Raw genomic sequence first — 16,200 nt, 5'->3', positions numbered from 1 at the left:
ATCTGTCGATGTAACGTGATGTCAATCACAATCCAGAGAGATTTTCCCGTGGAAGATGCAGGCTGGCTTTACAGCGTACATGAAAGACCCTGGTAGGACAGTGGTTACACGCTGGGCTGTGGTCCGCATGGTCAGCAGTTCAAAACCACCAGCAGCTCTGAGGAAGAAAGACTATGCTTTCTACTCCTGTCAGCCCTTACAGTCTTGGGAACCCACTGTGAGTCAGCACTGACTCGGTGGCAACACGTTTTTTGTGTTTTTGTTTTTTATGGAAGTGGAAATTACCTTGAATGATCAAAACTGTCTTCAATAAGAAGCACGTTAGAAAATTTAATCTGTCTGACGCAAGACACACTCCAAAGCTGCAGGCACCAGAGTAGCGGGACCGGGGCGTAAAGACAGACAAACAGATGGGTAAAAATGCCATTCCTTGTGGTGATAGAATTCTCTCACGGTTCCTCTGCAAGGAACACAAACCCACAGGCCCAAATCATGTGATACCAGGTACTGCCCGGGCCTCTGTCCCTGCAAAATCACCCAGCCGACAGGTTCAGAGTCAAGCGTGTCAAAAGGAGCTTAAAGTGACGGGCCTGGGTGGGAGGAAGAAAACTGGATCCAGATCACAGAAGCCTGAAGTCTTGACCTGAATGCCCTAGCAACATAGAACAGCCATCTCACCTTTTTAGCAAGTAATTATAACTGTAAGATACTTTCACTTCCTGGGTGGTGGAAATGGTTAACCACACGACCATAGTCCAGAGGCCGGAGTTTGCACCCGCCCAGGGGAATGCAGAAGACAGGTCTGGCGACCTGCTCCCCAGAAGAGCCCCAGGAGGCAGGTCTCTGAAACACAGACAGCCGCCGAGTTGGAGCTGAACCAGAAACAATCGCATTTTGTTCTTTGTTGGCTGTGAGGACCAGGCACTGGCCCTGGAGAAGAAGCCCCAAAACAGAAGATCATGGAGGGTCCTTTACTGCTGGAGTCTCACAATCGCTGGGGTGGGGACAGCCAGGCAGCCACGTCAGGGCCAGGCATGTCTGAGCTTTAAGTCAGCACCTATTTTTAACTTGGCTATATATGGCAAGAGAGGAATGTGGGCTATAGAGGGGGAGGGGGTACCACAAGGCTTACACCAAGGTCTGTGGGGCCAGAGTCCTGTGCCTCCCCACCTACCCCTTGCCCTGGGCTCACCAGAGAGCTGAGCCCCCCTTCCCCCACAAAGCAACAGATTTGGAGGAGAAAACAAAAACCCACTGGCTCACAGTGACGATACAGTACAGAGAAGAGCCACCCAGGGCATCCAAGGCCTTTATGGAACCAAGCTGTCACATCCCTTTCTCCTTTGAAGTGGCTAGCGGGTCCTAACCGGTGACTTTGGGTTAGCAGCCAAGGGCTTAACCTGCGACACCAGCATTCCTAGCATAGAGGAGACGGGGATCAGTGGGGGCTGTATTTATGTGGGTAAGAATGGCAGGGACATGTCGGCGTAGAGTAGGGAACCAGTGGAGAGGTTTGGGGGGTCGGCCTCAATCCCAACTACTAAGTGGACATCTTCCCCTCCCCCCAGAAGAATTTATTTCAAAGGACGGCATTGAATCTGCAACTTCGGGAGAGGGACATATCTGATCGGAGCACACGGGTGCTGATGAAGGGGGAGGAGGAGAGAGTGGAGCACATCCTGGCCCACCAGGCCTTGAGGACAATGACCCCAATTAGAGCAGCCAGTCCACAGAGAGGACCACATGGCCAGCCCCAATATGAGACATGACGCCCCTCACTGACCCATAGTCCTACAGGGGACAACACCAGAGACACAGTGTGGGAATTGCGCTCGATCTGATCTTGCCACACCGAGGCAAAACACTAAGGGGGTGCAACAGAACAGCAATGGAATGGAGCGGCAAGGTCCCCAGGGAATGCTGAAGGTGGGCTTTGGGGCCAGGGCGTGGTTCCCTAACAGACTGGACTGGAAAACACTCCTAAAGGTCAACAAACGATCCTTGAACTAACTACAAGCTTTTCTTTCTTGTTGTGTTTTGTTTTTTGTTGTATATTGTTGCTTGGTTTTGCTCTGTCTTGTCTTTATGAATGTTATTATCTCCACAGGTCTGTCTAAATAAGATAGACTGGATGAACTATCTGGAGGAGAAAACAATGGGACTGACAGTTCTGGGGGGAAATGGGAGAGGGGGAGGTAGGGGGCAAGGCAGTGGTATTAACAAACCCAGGGACAAGGGAACAATAAGTGATCCAAATTGGTGGTGAGGAGGGTGTGAGAGGCCTGGTAGGGCATGATCAAGGATAATGTAACGAAGAGGTATTGCTGAAACCCAAGTGGGAAAGGAGCATGATAGTGGAACAGGAGGAAAGTCAAGGAAAATAGAGGAAAGAGCTGGGAGGCAAAGAGTATTTATAGAGGTCTAGATAAAGACATGTACATATGCAAATATATTTATATATGAGGATGGGGAAATAGATCTATGTGCATATATTTATAGGTTTAGTATTAAGGTAGCAGAAGAACATTGGGCCTCCACTCATGTACTCCCTCAATGCAAGAATACTTTCTTCTATTAAATTGGCATTCTATGATGCTCACCTTCCCAACACAACTGCTGAAGACAAAGCGGGTACATAAGCAAATGTGGTGAAGAAAGCTGATGGGGCCCAGCTATCAAAAGAGATAGCGTCTGGAGTCTTAAAGGCTTGAAGATAAACAAGTAGTCATCTAGCTCAGAAGCAACAAAGCCCACGTAGAAGAAGCACACCAGCCTGTGTGATCACGAGGTGCTGAAGGGATCAGTTATCAGGCATCAAAGAACACAAAATCATATCATTGTGTGATCACCTCCATGATACGTCCACTGAAGACAAATGGGTACATAAGGAAATGTGATGAAGAAGGCTGATGGTGCCCAGTTATCAAAAGATATAGCGTCTGGGGTTTTAAAGGCTTGAAGGTAAACAAGCGGCCATCTAGCTCAGGTGCAAAAAAGCCCACATGGAAGAAGCACACCAGCCTGTGCGATCATGAGGTGTTGAAGGGATCAGGTATCAGGCATCATCAGAACAAAAAAATCTTACCATAGTGAATGAGTGGGGGAGTGCGGAGTGTAGACCCAAAGCCCATTTGTAGGCCACTGGAGATCCCCTTGCAGAGGGGTCGCAGGGAGGAGACTAGCCAGACAGGGTGCAATGTAGCAACGATGAAAAATACAACTTTCCTCCAGTTCCTAAATGCTTCCTCTCCCCACCCCACCCCTCACTATCATGATCCCAATTCTACCTCGCAAGTCTGGCTAGACCAGAGAATGGATACTGGTACAGATAGGAGCTGGAAGCACAGGGAATCCAGGGCGGATGATCCCTTCAGGATCAGTGGTGTGAGTGGCGATACTGGGAACATAGAGGGAGGGTGGGTTGGAAAGTGGGACCTGATTACAAGAATCTACATGTGACCTCCTCACTGGGGGACGGACAACAGAAAAGTGGGTGAAGTGAGACGCCGGACAGAGCAAGATATGATAAAATAATAATTTATAAATTATCAAGGGTTCATGAAGGAGGGGGGAGCAGGGAGGGAGGGGAAAAACTGAGGCCCTGATGCCAGGGGCTTAGGTGGAGAGCAAATGTTTTGAGAATGATGAGGGCAATGCATGTACAAATGTGCTTGACACAATTAATGCATGTATGGATTGTGATAGGAGTTGTATGAGCCCCTAATAAAACGATTAAAAAAAAAAAGAATGGCAGGGACAGTAGCGATTGTCACATCACACACACACACGCACAGAGAGTGCGTGGGAAAAAGGAATCACAAGATAATGGGATTCTTCCATGGACCTTTGAAGTCCCCTCTTTGTAATATATAAAAATAGATCTTACCCCACATAGCCTCAGCAAGTTTTAGAAAACGTGGTTTAATCTGATTCTCTGTGAAGCACTCCCATAGTTTTCTCTTTTTTCCTTTACAAAAAAAAAAAAGCAGGTCACCACTCACTCACTGGGTAGCTTTCACCTCCCATCTGGAGGTGGATGCGACCTCTCTCAGAACAGGCGGAGACGAGAAGGACGGACGAGCCGCGGAGGCCACTTTGAGCAATCGCGTGCTGGCTTGGGGGGATGCCTGGCCTCTCCGGAGACTTTAGCTCTGCCTGGACAGCAGTGGGGGCCTCCTGGCTCTGGTGCCGCCCCTCTCCCTCAATGGCAGCGGGCTAGGTTCTCACTCCCTGGACCCTGTCTTCTACCTTCCCACCTGGCTCTCATGCACATAGGAGGGGGCGTCAACAAGTTGATGGAAAAATCCCATGCTCTTCCCATTACATTCTTCCCAGAATTTTTTGAAGCCCCCTCATACTGGAGGGCTCAGTGTGTCTCCTACTCCAGGAAGCTTCCCGGAACGGCCAGGTCCTGGTGGGCTACCCACCTCTTGCTCCCTAACCCCCCAGAGCTCCCTTGCCGAGCACCTTGTACACGCACACAAGCAAGCCAAGTGCACCGCCCCAAAGTCCGTTCCGAATCACAGAGATGCTGGCTGTGTCTGCCAGGGCGGTGCTGCCCTCGGGCTGCAAAGCTCTCAGAGGCCGACTGTCTCAGCTGCCTCTCTGGGAGACGCTGCCAGGGGCTCAAACTGCTGGCCTTTGAGTGCTCGGCCAAGTGCCTGACTGCTGTGCCACCAGCTCCCCTGAGCACTTGCATGCTGTAGTATACTTTCCTGTTAAAGTCTCAGGGCCCTACATCCCTCAGAGTCGTGGAGTTTGAGCTTTGTAATAATTGATAAATGCCATGAGTACAAAAGCAAAGCCCCAAACTCACTGCCACCTAGTCAATTCCAACTTCGAGTGACCCTGGGGGACAGGTAGAACTGCCCCTGTGGGAGTCCGGGTCTGTCTTTACTGGAGTAGAAAGCCTTATCTTTCTCCCAAGGAGTGTCTGGTGGCTTTGAACTGGTGGCCTTGTGATTAGCAGCCCACTGTGTAACCACTATGCTACCAGGCCTCCATTGACTCTGTTAATCATATCTAATCGTATTGACAGCAACTACCATTGTTGAGTTATTCCCTGCAAAGTCCTAGGAAAGAAAATTATAGGTCCATTTTATGGGTGAGGAACCTAAGGCTTAAGGAGATTAAATAATTTGTGCAAGGTCGCTGGAGAAGTAAGTTAGCAAGGCCAGGTCCAGGGTGGCCTGCCTTCCAGCCTTCCCCATCGCAGGAGCCTCCTGGTCCACATCACCCTCCGAGCACCCCAAGAAGGGGCAGAGGGCAGGCCCTTAGCAAACCCGCGGAAGACTGCTGACAGGATGATTAAAGAGACTTTCCGAAGCAGCGGCTGAGTCTAAATTTGGAAGGTGGCACCTCGTGTGTGGCCAGGGAGCCAAGGCTTGTGAGGCATCCAGCCTCCCTGGGGGTGGGGCCATCTCAGTCGGAAGCAGCAGCTTGGCTCCCCGCCCTGAAAGGTCCCTGACATGCCTAGGAGAAGGGCCCGGCCCTGCAAAGTGCGCGTGGCCCGCCCCAAGTCCACGAGTCCACTTCACTCACTCTGTCCCTGCTACCCAGCATGCCTGTCGTGAATCGTGGCCACTTGGCTAAGCCATGAGTTCCAGGATTGTGTGGCGCTGCTCCTTTGGGACCTGATGTAGTATCCTCCATTGTACGCTGCTTGTGAGCCTGGTCCCTGATGTGCTGGAGAGGGTTATGTTAGTGAGGATTAGGTTACGTTCGTTCTGTGAGGAAGGCAGGATTCGGTTGGGAGGTGACTCAGAGCACAGCCCTGATCTCCTGGGAGAGGAGTTGCCGGTGGGGGTGGCCTGTATCCAATTTTGCCTTCCGCTTTGAGGCGTAGGTCAGCCTACCTTGCCCCAGACCTTGTGACTTCCCCCAGCCCCCTAGCACAAGCACCAGTTTGGGTTTCCCGTAAGGAGGAGAGGGAGTGGACACTCAGTCTGCCCTGCACCATGTGAGGTTCTAACTGAGGCCCAGCAAGGACTCAAGGACTAGCTCTAGCTAGTCTGCAGCCAGGAAACTGAGGCTTGCTCTAAGCTGCATCCGCAGGACCTAGTGCAGTGCCTGTCACCTACATCCAGTAAGTTGAAGCTTGCCGGCTCTGCTGAGTTGGAGAGGTTCCCGGGGCCATGTTGGTGCCGGGGCTAAGGGCCCCACTGCTGACTGAGAGGCCAGTGGTTCCAACACACCAGCCACTCTGCGGGAGCTAGATGGGGCCATCCCCATCCACCAAGACTTCCACGGAGTCGAGTTCAACCCTGTCCTGTGGGGTTGCTCTGGGTGGAACCTACTGGAAGCAATGGTTTTCTTGGACAGACTTGGCACAGGGCCCAAGATCATTGAACTCTCGGGAGTGGGAAAGACAGAACTGGTCCTCCAGGTTGTCCTACCCAGATAGACAGGACGCTGAAGGATGCAAGCTCCTGTCCAGACATGTGGGAGGGATGGGTCTTCACCCAGAGACCCACCAACTGGACACCCACATACACACCTGTCCTGTTCTGCTCTCAGCCTGCCTATGGGCCTGAGCTTGAGCAAAACTCCATCCCTGGGTTCCCCTATGCCCCCTGCCCCTACCACCCGACCCTGCCAGCCCGATCTGCCATAAAGGGGAGGCAAGTACCCAACTCTGATCATCTTTTTCTAAGTGAGCGCCCATCCTGTGGCCCATTAGGAAGACGTGGTAGCCCTTACCCTGAGCCACAAGGGACCATGTAATGACCATGTAAAGCAGCCGGAAAAGCTGCTTTTTCCTAGGAAATAAACCACTGTGTACCAAGAGACACAATCAAAGAGACTGGAGCAGTGGGTACTGAGTTGGGCTACTAACTGCTAGGTCAGCGGTTCAAACACACTAGCCACTCTGGAGGAGAAAGATGAGGCTTTCTGCTCCTGTTAGGATTTACAATCTTGGAAATCACAGGGCCCTTCTACCCTGTACTATAGAGTCTCTGTGAGTAACAATCAACCCCATGGCAGTGAGCTTGGGTTTGGGGTTTTGTGTCCATACTATTTCCATATGCAACATATATGGTTCTTTGGATTTCTTTCCCCCACCCCAATCACTTAAAAATGTAAACCCCCCTCTTAGCTGGCAGGTTGTACAAAAAGAGGGGACTGCTGGATTTGTCTGGGATTCATAATCTGCTAGCCCCTGATGCGGAGCAGTGCTTTGTAAACGCCAACGTGCCTCAGAATCACCTGCGCAGCTTGATAGCATTCCTGGGCCCGCCCACCTGACTCAGTAGGTCTGCTGTGAAGCCTGATAGGTGCCCTTCTGGCAGGTGGGCAGGTGCTGATTTCAGCCCCCAGTCTATGGATGAGGGAATGGGAGCTGCATCCAGCATCATTTCCAGGGTCACAGGCTGTGTACAAGAGGATGGTTTCCAACCCCTTACAGAAGGGTCACCCAGAGAATAAACCAGTCAGGGGTCAGTGTAGCACAGATGAAACATACAACTTTCCTTCTAGTTTCTTACTGTTTCCCTCCTCCCCCTTCCCCTCCACTATCATGACCCTGATTCTACCTTACAAACCCGGCTAGAACAGACCATGAACACGGGTACAGATAGCACTGTCAACACAGGGAGTCAAGGACAGAGAAACCGCTCAGGACCAATAATGAAAGTAGTGATGCCGAGAGGGGGAGGGGAGGGTGGGGGGAGAAAGGGGGAACTGATCACAAGGATCTACATATAACACCCTCCCAGCGGGACGGACAGCAGAAAAGTGGGTGAAGGGAAACATCAGTCAGTGTAAGGCATGAAAAAATAATCATAATTTATAAATTATTTAGGGTTCATGAGGGAGAGAGCAAGGGGGAAATGAGGAGCTGATCCCAAGGACTCAAGTAGAAAGAAAATGTTTTGAAAGTGATGGCAACATATTACAAATGTGCTGGACACCATGATGTATGTGTCCAATGATGATTTAGCAAATAAAATGATTTTTTTAAAATAGGATGGTATCTGCTCTGCCACAGAGCTGCCAGTGCAAAGTCTACCCCCAAGTCTGTCCCAGCTTCTGCGTCACGTACACCATCCTCTCTCAGCCTGCAGGGTTCCCGGCTCCCACCAAGCTCCGGAGCCAACCACACCACCTCTAAAACGTGGCTTGACCATCGCCGTCCACCTGTTCCTTCCTCAGGCCCTGTCCTCACGGCGCACGTAGCATCTGTCTGTGACCAGCGCCGATGAAGCCAGGGGATAGGTCGCTCTCCTTTTTCTAGTTAACCCTTCACACCAAACCCCAGGGACCCAAGCCCATAGCCAGTCCATTCTAATTGATAGCTGCCCGACAGGCTGGAGGAGACATGCCCAAAGGTCTGCAAGGCTGTCAGAAGCAGGTGTCTCAGCTTTCCCCCAAGGAGCGGCTGGTGGGTTCGAACCACCCACCCTATTAGTTAGCAGTTGACCACTCTAACCTCTGCATCAGCAGGGCTCCTGCCCTTTGGCAAATAGACCATGTTCCCTAAGCATGTACAGAATGGAAGGGCAGAAGAGGAAATGGATGGGTGGGTGGATGGACGGACAGACAGACGGGAGGGAGGAACTGTGATCTCGGGCTGGAAAATAACATAAGGTAATGTTGGGACTTTGCCCCCAACTCAGCTGGTGCACACGCCCAAGAGCATTTCAAGGCTGTTCAGCAGCTGGCCAAGAGACAGGGGCCCTTGCAGCGAGCTGAGCATGTGCTCTGGGCCAGCCACTGTGCTGGACGCCCCTGTGTGCCCTCCAAAACCCTCCGTGAGCCCATCTCTTCAAAGGAAGCTGGGTGCTTGCTTTCAGAGGCCACTGAGCAGCAAGACAGCCCGCGCCCGCGCCCGCACCCGTGCCCGCAGTGCGCCCAGCCAGCCTCCCTCTGGCCCAGGGAGTGGCCTGCGGGAAGCTCACCTCCATCGGCGTAGGTCTCCGTGCCGTAGCCGTCCTGCAGGCCGTTGCTCCAGGTGCCCTCGTACTTGGCGCCGCTGCTGGAGCTCTGCCGAGTGCCATAGCGCCCCTTGAAGCCGTGCGTCCACTCGCCCTTGTACAGCCAGCGCCCCTTGGTCTCTATGCCCAGCCCGTGCCGCTTGCCCTGGCTCCAGTAACCCTCGAAGGTGTTCCCGCTGGGCCAGGTGTAGACGCCCGCCACCTCAAAGCCAAAGTTCCAGGAGCCCGAGTACTCGCCCTGGCCCTTGGGGCCAGTGCACAGCCCGTGCCCGTGGGCCTTGCCTGCCTCCCAGCCCCCGCAGTACGCCCCGCCATCATCAAAGTCAAAGCGGCCCCCGCTCATCTCATCGTAGCCCCCGGAGCCCCCAACCACCTCCCGGTTCTCCAGCGTGGGTGTGGAGGGCCGGAGGGCCAGCGACACTGGGCAGGCAGGGGTGCTCCGGGTGGGTCCCCAGATTCACCACCCTGTCCAAGCAGGGGAACAGCGAGCCGCCACCCCGGGCTGAGAGAGCCCAGGGGCCAAGTCAGCACTGGGCTGGCTGGCCAGTGCCATGCCTGCGAGGCCCCTGGGAGCCAGAGGCGGGAGGCCAGCTGGGAAGGAAGCAGGAAGGACCCAGACGAAGGCTCCCAAGTGTCCCACGTCTGGCTTCCATGGATTCAAAGGAAAAGCGGGTGATCCCTTTAAGAAGCCTGTGCTCGGGGTGGGGTGCAGGAGCCCCCCAGTCTGATATGAAGAGGAGGAATCCTCTCAGCGACAGCCTCCCCCCGAGGCTGGCTTCCCAGCCGGGCTGGCCAGCCGCTGGCCCCCTTCTCCTCCAGCCAGTGGGCGTGTGGGGCTGCCGGCTCTCTGTCGCTGCCCCGCCTCTTCTCCCCTCCTGCCCTCCCCCTCGGTTGGAAAGGTCAGTGTTGCCCTAACAAGGCCATTGGATTCAGAAGCTGCTCCCAAAATAAACCCCCTGGCCAGGCCAGCCTCCTTCCAAGCGGGAGGGGGTGTTTCCAACAGGGCTGGGGCTGTGGGCCCAGGGAGTGGCCTGCGGGAAGCGGAGAATGCAGTGTGGGCAGCCTGGCCATGCCATGTCTGTGCTTCACAGGGGCAGGCATCCCTCCCCCCCCACAGTCCCCCACTCTTCTGAGGAGAGGGTGGGGCGAGGCGAGGATGACTAGCAGAACAGCCCGTCCCAGAACACTTCAAACCCCCCTGGAGCGTGGAAGCTGGCAGCTCCCAGCCCACCGCTCGCATGTCACAACAGGGCCTGGGACCGCAGCACCCTGCCAGCCCGGTGGAGGGATCTGGTGCCCTGGAGAGAAAAAGAAACAGGCTGGCTGCACCGGGACTTATGCGGGAAGAGGGAAGGGGCTGGGTACCATGACCCGGGCAGGGGGTGGGGGGGAGGCCGGCAACTCTGAGGCCAGCGCTTAAGCACAGTCCCCCAGCCCCTGCCCTCCCCAAGACCCTGAGAAAGGCCCAGTGCAGACATCACCTCCCTTTCTCCTCCTCTGCAGGGTGATTACCTCCTCTGGCAGTGGGGGGGAGTGTCATTTGGAAGGAAGTCACCTCAGAACTGCTGGGGGATCTTGATTTTTCCCATCAGAGCTTGTGTCCATGAGAGTAACTTCAGGGTCAAGGCTACAGGTGGATTCCCAGCACCCAGGCTCCCGCCAGCCCCAGCAAAAGGGACTGCTAGAGCTCCAGGACAGGCAGTGGTGGCCAGGACTTATGACTGGCCCGAAACCCCCAACAGAGCCTAGCTCGATGTTAGGTGTCAGCAAGTCATTCCCACCCACAGCTGAGAAAGGGAAGCTGAGGGAGACAGACAGACCACGTGTGAGGGAAGGAGGTAGGGGCGTGGGAAGAGAGGGCGAGAAAGCAGAAGCTCAGGAGGCACCTGAAAACCCCAGATTGTTCTCTGACTCCACCTTCTCGACCTCAGTGGACAAACGCCAAAATTCATGATGACGCTAAGGTGCTGTACGTCACCTCCGGGGTTCTTCTCGTTTCCGGAAGGGGTGGGGAATAACTGTCCTCTCCCATCATCCAAGCTGATTTCTAGTTCTGAGGATTTGGCTGCACCGTTCACAGCCCCCCCCGCCCCCCACCTTAAAGAGTTCCGCTGGGTCTACCTTGCACCCTCAGCGAGGAACACCAAGCCTTCAAGCTTACACTCAGGACTGTTTGCCAGACAGACAGGCAGCCAAGGCCACAGCAGGTGAGGGCCGCACTGAATGCGCAGGGCAGGTGGTCTGGGCGCCCTCCTTCTCCTTCTTCTCCGGACACCTTCGGGCTGCCTCCGGAGGTCTGCTTTGCATCCACTCTTCTGCCAGCCATGTCATTCTGCTTGGATCCGCCGTCAACGTCCATGATAGGATCAGTCAAAACACCAAAGGGCAAATGGCATTGGGCAAATCCGCTCTCGGGAACCTCCTTAGAGCTTTAACAAGCAAAGGTGATGTTGATTCCAAAGGTGCACTGATCCGGGCCAAGATCGTTGCCCTCGCTTCATTCTCATGCCCAGCTGGACGGTGGAAGAGGAAGAGGGGAGAGCTGATGTCTTCGAAGGCTGGTGTTGGTGGGCTGCCAGGAGAAAGAGCAAATACATGTGAGGTCCTTAGATGTGCGAAGGGACACATTAGCAAATGCCAATCAAGAAGGCATCGTGGCTGGCGGCGGGACTCGAACTCACTGCCATAGGGTCGGTGCCGACTCATAGCCACCCCCTAGGACAGAGTACAACTGCTCCTGTGGGTTTCTGAGACTAACTCTTTATGGGAGGAGATGGCCAGCTCTTTTCCCTCGGAGTGGCTGGTGGTTTTGAACTGCTGACCTGGTACCTAGCAGCCCAGTGTGTAAACCACTGTGCCACCACCGGACTCAAACGGAGCAGCAATGGCGGAGACAGCACCGGACTGGGTGAACCTGTCTGTCCTGTTCGACATATGCTTCGTCCATCGATCCACTTAGGACAGGCCTCAAGGAGCACTCAGTCCGGCGTCAGATGGGTGTCCAAGCCCTGCTTCGGAAGAGGCTGTCAACATGGTGAGTTTCTCTCGGGATGCAGCTTCTTCCTCTTGTAGACTTGGAGGCAAAGGAGGACCCACCTCTATGCACGGCTGAGAGCCAGTTCATTCTGGTCCGACCCTCTGCTCAGCATTTCCCTTCCCGTCCCACATAGACTGAATCCGATCCCTACCTTTTACCAAGCACCTACGTTTCACTAAATGGAATGGGGGCTGCTAACCTGCAGGGTTGGCTGTTCAAAACCACTAGCAACTCGGGAAGGATGACCAGGCTTTTTGCTCCTGGGAAGATTTAGTCCCAGAAACCCACAGGGGCGGTTCTACCCTGTCCTATAGGCTCACTGTGCGTCAGCATCGACCCGATGGCAGTGAAGTGAGACTAGCAGGAGAATACTCACGACACAATAAACACCTAATAAATGATCTCACCGCTGTTGAGTCCGCTCTGACTCACGGTGACCCTCTAGAACACAGTGGAACTGCCCCTGTGGGTTTCTGAGAGCAGAAAGCATCATTCGTCTCCCCCGGGGCAGCTGGTGGGATTGAACTGCTAACCTTGCAGCTAGCTCACTAAGCCACGGGAGCTCCTCCCCACCAGGGCTCTTAATACATGGTAGCTATTTATTCTCCGCCCATGATAAGGTGCCTTTCAGATCATTCGGTTGAGGGACCAGGGAGGGGACAGGGAGCATCCGTCAACAGTAGATCCTGACATTCTGCCCTGTGAGTCCTCCACTGTTTAAACTAACCTGACTGGCTGGTAAAGGGCCACCTGGGCTTAGAATGAGGAGGGACTTTTAAAAGCTCGTGGACATTTTGAAGAACTGAATTTTCCCACAAACAAATTGGCCAGATTTGGTTCTGGCCTGGTCTGACCAAGGTGCAGCGCTTTGACACGCATCAAAGCATTGGGCCTGACCCCAAGCACACACCCAAGGAAGGGTGGAGGGAGACCCCTTGTGGTCATGTATGCATCACAGCAGGCTCCATGGAATTTATTGAATTTTCAAAGGAATTTTAGGATGTCTTTTAAAGGTAGCAAACCTATTCTCTCTCATTTCTTACTCTCGAGTGTTTTCTGACTCTGCCCACTGATTTTGGTCAGAGGAGGCAGCCAGTCCTCCTGGTTTTTGCCCAATCTATCAAATTTGGTGGCTTCCCAGAGTGGGGAAAGGAGGGAACAGAAAATCCAGAAAAAACAGAGAGGATGGTGTACAGAACCCCGCCCCCAATGCCAGGGTTTCTCATCCACGGGAGACTCTGCTGAGGAAGGCTCCCCATCCCTAAGAAGCCGTTCCAGACAAGTTCCCTGGGCTGGTGATGAGCCCTGCCCACCTGCTTCCTGAGCTCAAGCAACACCGTTCATTAAAAATACATAGCTGTTCTCCTCTGAACCACGAGCTGTTTGAAACCAGGATCACCTCCATTCACTCAAACCAAGAACCTTAAACTGCCTACTCTGGGCCTGGCAGGCAGACATACATCTTTGTATGCCCAGAGCTCCCCGAGGGCTCCCATTGATGAAATTAAAATAATTTAACAACCGGTCCGCTGCCCTAATAACGGTTTTAAGTATATGTATATATATATATATATATATATATATATATATATATATATATATATATATATATATATATATATATATATATATATATATATATAAAACTATATACCAAAAGGTAGTTTATTATTTCATACAGTTAATACTTCAAGAAGAACAATAAAAGATGTAGCGCTTAGGAGACACTAGTGCACAGGTTGAACATTAAAAAAGAGAGAGGAATGTAAATTTGTAATTTCCACCTTAGGAAGGACCCTGATTACAAGTGTAACAACCAGTTCATCAAACTCAACACAATTGTAGGCTTGCGGAACCGGTGTGAATCAGCTAAATCCCATGTCCTTGCTCCCAGCAGTATTGGGCAGCTACCCACCCCTCAGAATGCTTCTTCACCTGACTCCCAGGATCCCTCTCGGGAGTAGGAACAGCTGCTCAGCCGTTGGTTGGTTCCGCCTTGCCTGCCCTCCCTGGCCGCTCCCTTCCATGGAGCCCATGCTGACTCACAGAGACCCTATAGGTCAGGGTAGACCAGCCCCTGTGAGTTTCCAAGACTGTAACTCTTTACTTCTCCCACAAAGCTGCTGGTGGTTTCAAACTAGGGACCTTGCACTTAGCAGCCCAACACGTATCCACTACAGCCCCAGGACTCAATGCCTCCTGGGCTTGGTCCTCTGACCATTCACTCTCTAGGCATGACTTTAAATAACATCCCGATGGTGGTGACTCCTAGGTTTGTATCTTGAGCTTGTGACGCTCACTGGATCAGCCTCTAGTCATAAACCCAACTACCTATTCAGTATCTCTACAGGACATCTCAAACTCAAACAAACAAGCAAACAAATCAAACCCTGAATTTCCCCTCCTGTCTTTCTTAACAATAATACACGGTGACTACCCATGTGGATCTTGCAGGATGGGATCCACAGGGCTCAAATTGACTCTACATGTTGAAAGACATCATGGAGAAGTTCTACAGCATCAACAGAATAAGGCCAGGGCCCAATTGCAAAATAGGCCTACTATTGCTCAAATGCAGGTTCAAGTAGAAGCTGAAGAAAGTTAAAAGCAAGCCCCCCCACACACACACACACAACACACACAAAGCCCACAAGAGCCAAAGCACCACCCTGTGTGTACCCCACCTGAGTGTAGAGACCCCCTCGGGGATAGATTAGACGCATGGCAGGCTAATGTCCGAAGTTGAGACAAGCTGTAGGAGGGTCTCAAGGACACCATACATGAAGAAAGCAAAAGATCGTTAAAGAAATAGGAAAAGAGGAAGAAAACCAAAGGGGATGTTAGAGGAGACTCTGAGCCCTGCACAATGAGGAACTAATGCAACTGGAAGAAGTAAAGGTCTCAGAGATGAACTGATCGCCAAGGGTGGCTGGGGAAGACAGTCTTCTAATCAAGTGTACACAGACCTGGGGTTAGAAAGCCAGACATGCTCATCGCTTCTCAAACTGAAAGAATCGAAGGAAAGACTCAGGCTTCAAATGAGGAGCCTCTGGGCAAAATATTAACCCACATGAAAAGTATCAAAAGAATATGGAAGTGTTAGAGTTGCTTTTCCAAAAAAGTAAGAAAGAACATGGCCAGTCTTCAAGCATTTCAGGAGTTGGCATAAGATCAAGAGGTCATGGTGTTGAAAAAGGATGTATGAGGCATTGGCAAAAACCGGACTCTGGGAACTAACAATACCAATCGAAATGTTTCAACTAACAGATACAATGCTTGAAGTGCTGCTAATAAACCTGTAAGACTGAAAGAGATCCCTATTTCTGCCCTTTCTGAAGAGAGGTGATGTAATACAACGTGGGAATTACTGAATACTAGCATTCATAATCACGTGCAAGTAGAATTTTGTTGACTATGATTCAAAAGAGGTTGCAGTAGCGACTAGATAGAAATCCAACCTAGATTCAGAAGAGGACAAGGAACAAGGGATCTATATCATTGCTGCCGTCACGTGGATCTTGGCTAAAAGCAGAGACTGGTAGAAAGATGTTTACCTGTGCTTTATGGATTACACAAAGACATTCAACTGTGGAGCACAGCAAATTATGAATAGAACACGGGGACAGTACTTGTTGAAAGACATCATGGAGAAGTTCGACAAGGCACTTCATTGTGCTCACGAGAGACCTGTACATAGACTAAGAGGCAGTCTTTTGAATAGAACACGGGGACAGTGCTTGGTTTAAAATCAGAAAGGTGACATCAGGGCCGATTCCTCCCGTCAGTCCTACTCAATCTGTCTGCTGAGCAATAATCCCAGGAGCTAGACTGTATGAAGAACACAGTATCACAATTGGAGGAAGGCTCATTAACAGACGATGATGTACAAATAAACCAACACGGCTCGCTGACGGCGAAGAAGACTTGACACACTTACTGATAAAGATAAGAAACGACAGCCTTCAAGACGGGTTACAGCTGACTGTAAAGAAAGAAAACAAAATTGCTCACAACTGGGCCAAAAAGTAACATCACAATCAATGGAAAAAGTATTGACGTTGTTAAGAATTTCATCTTTCTTGGATCTGTCAAAACTCACGGAAGCAGTAGTGAAAATCCAAAGAACCAAAAACCAAATGATGTCTTGCATTGGGTAAATCTGCTGCAAAAGACCTCTTTAAAGCCTCAAAATGCAGAGATGCTAATTTGAGGAATAAGGTACATCTGATG

General features: G+C 51.9%; 1 protein-coding gene across 1 annotated transcript in view; it reads right to left on the bottom strand.

Annotated features, from left to right (window-relative positions):
• The window catches only part of JPH2 (junctophilin 2), a 76,179-nt gene extending 66,385 nt beyond the window's left edge, over nucleotides 1-9,794 (bottom strand). The window contains exon 1 of the mRNA XM_075528729.1: nucleotides 8,898-9,794. Coding sequence (XP_075384844.1) covers nucleotides 8,898-9,276 — 379 coding nt within the window. The 5' untranslated portion in view covers nucleotides 9,277-9,794. The remainder of the gene's footprint in view (nucleotides 1-8,897) is intronic.
• Nucleotides 9,795-16,200: the final 6,406 nt, after the last annotated feature.

The sequence above is a fragment of the Tenrec ecaudatus genome, chromosome 12, assembly GCF_050624435.1.
Source record: "Tenrec ecaudatus isolate mTenEca1 chromosome 12, mTenEca1.hap1, whole genome shotgun sequence".
Lineage (NCBI taxonomy): Eukaryota > Metazoa > Chordata > Mammalia > Afrosoricida > Tenrecidae > Tenrec > Tenrec ecaudatus.
The sequence above is the reverse complement of the archived record's forward strand: the minus strand, read 5'-3'. Positions and strand labels throughout refer to the sequence as shown.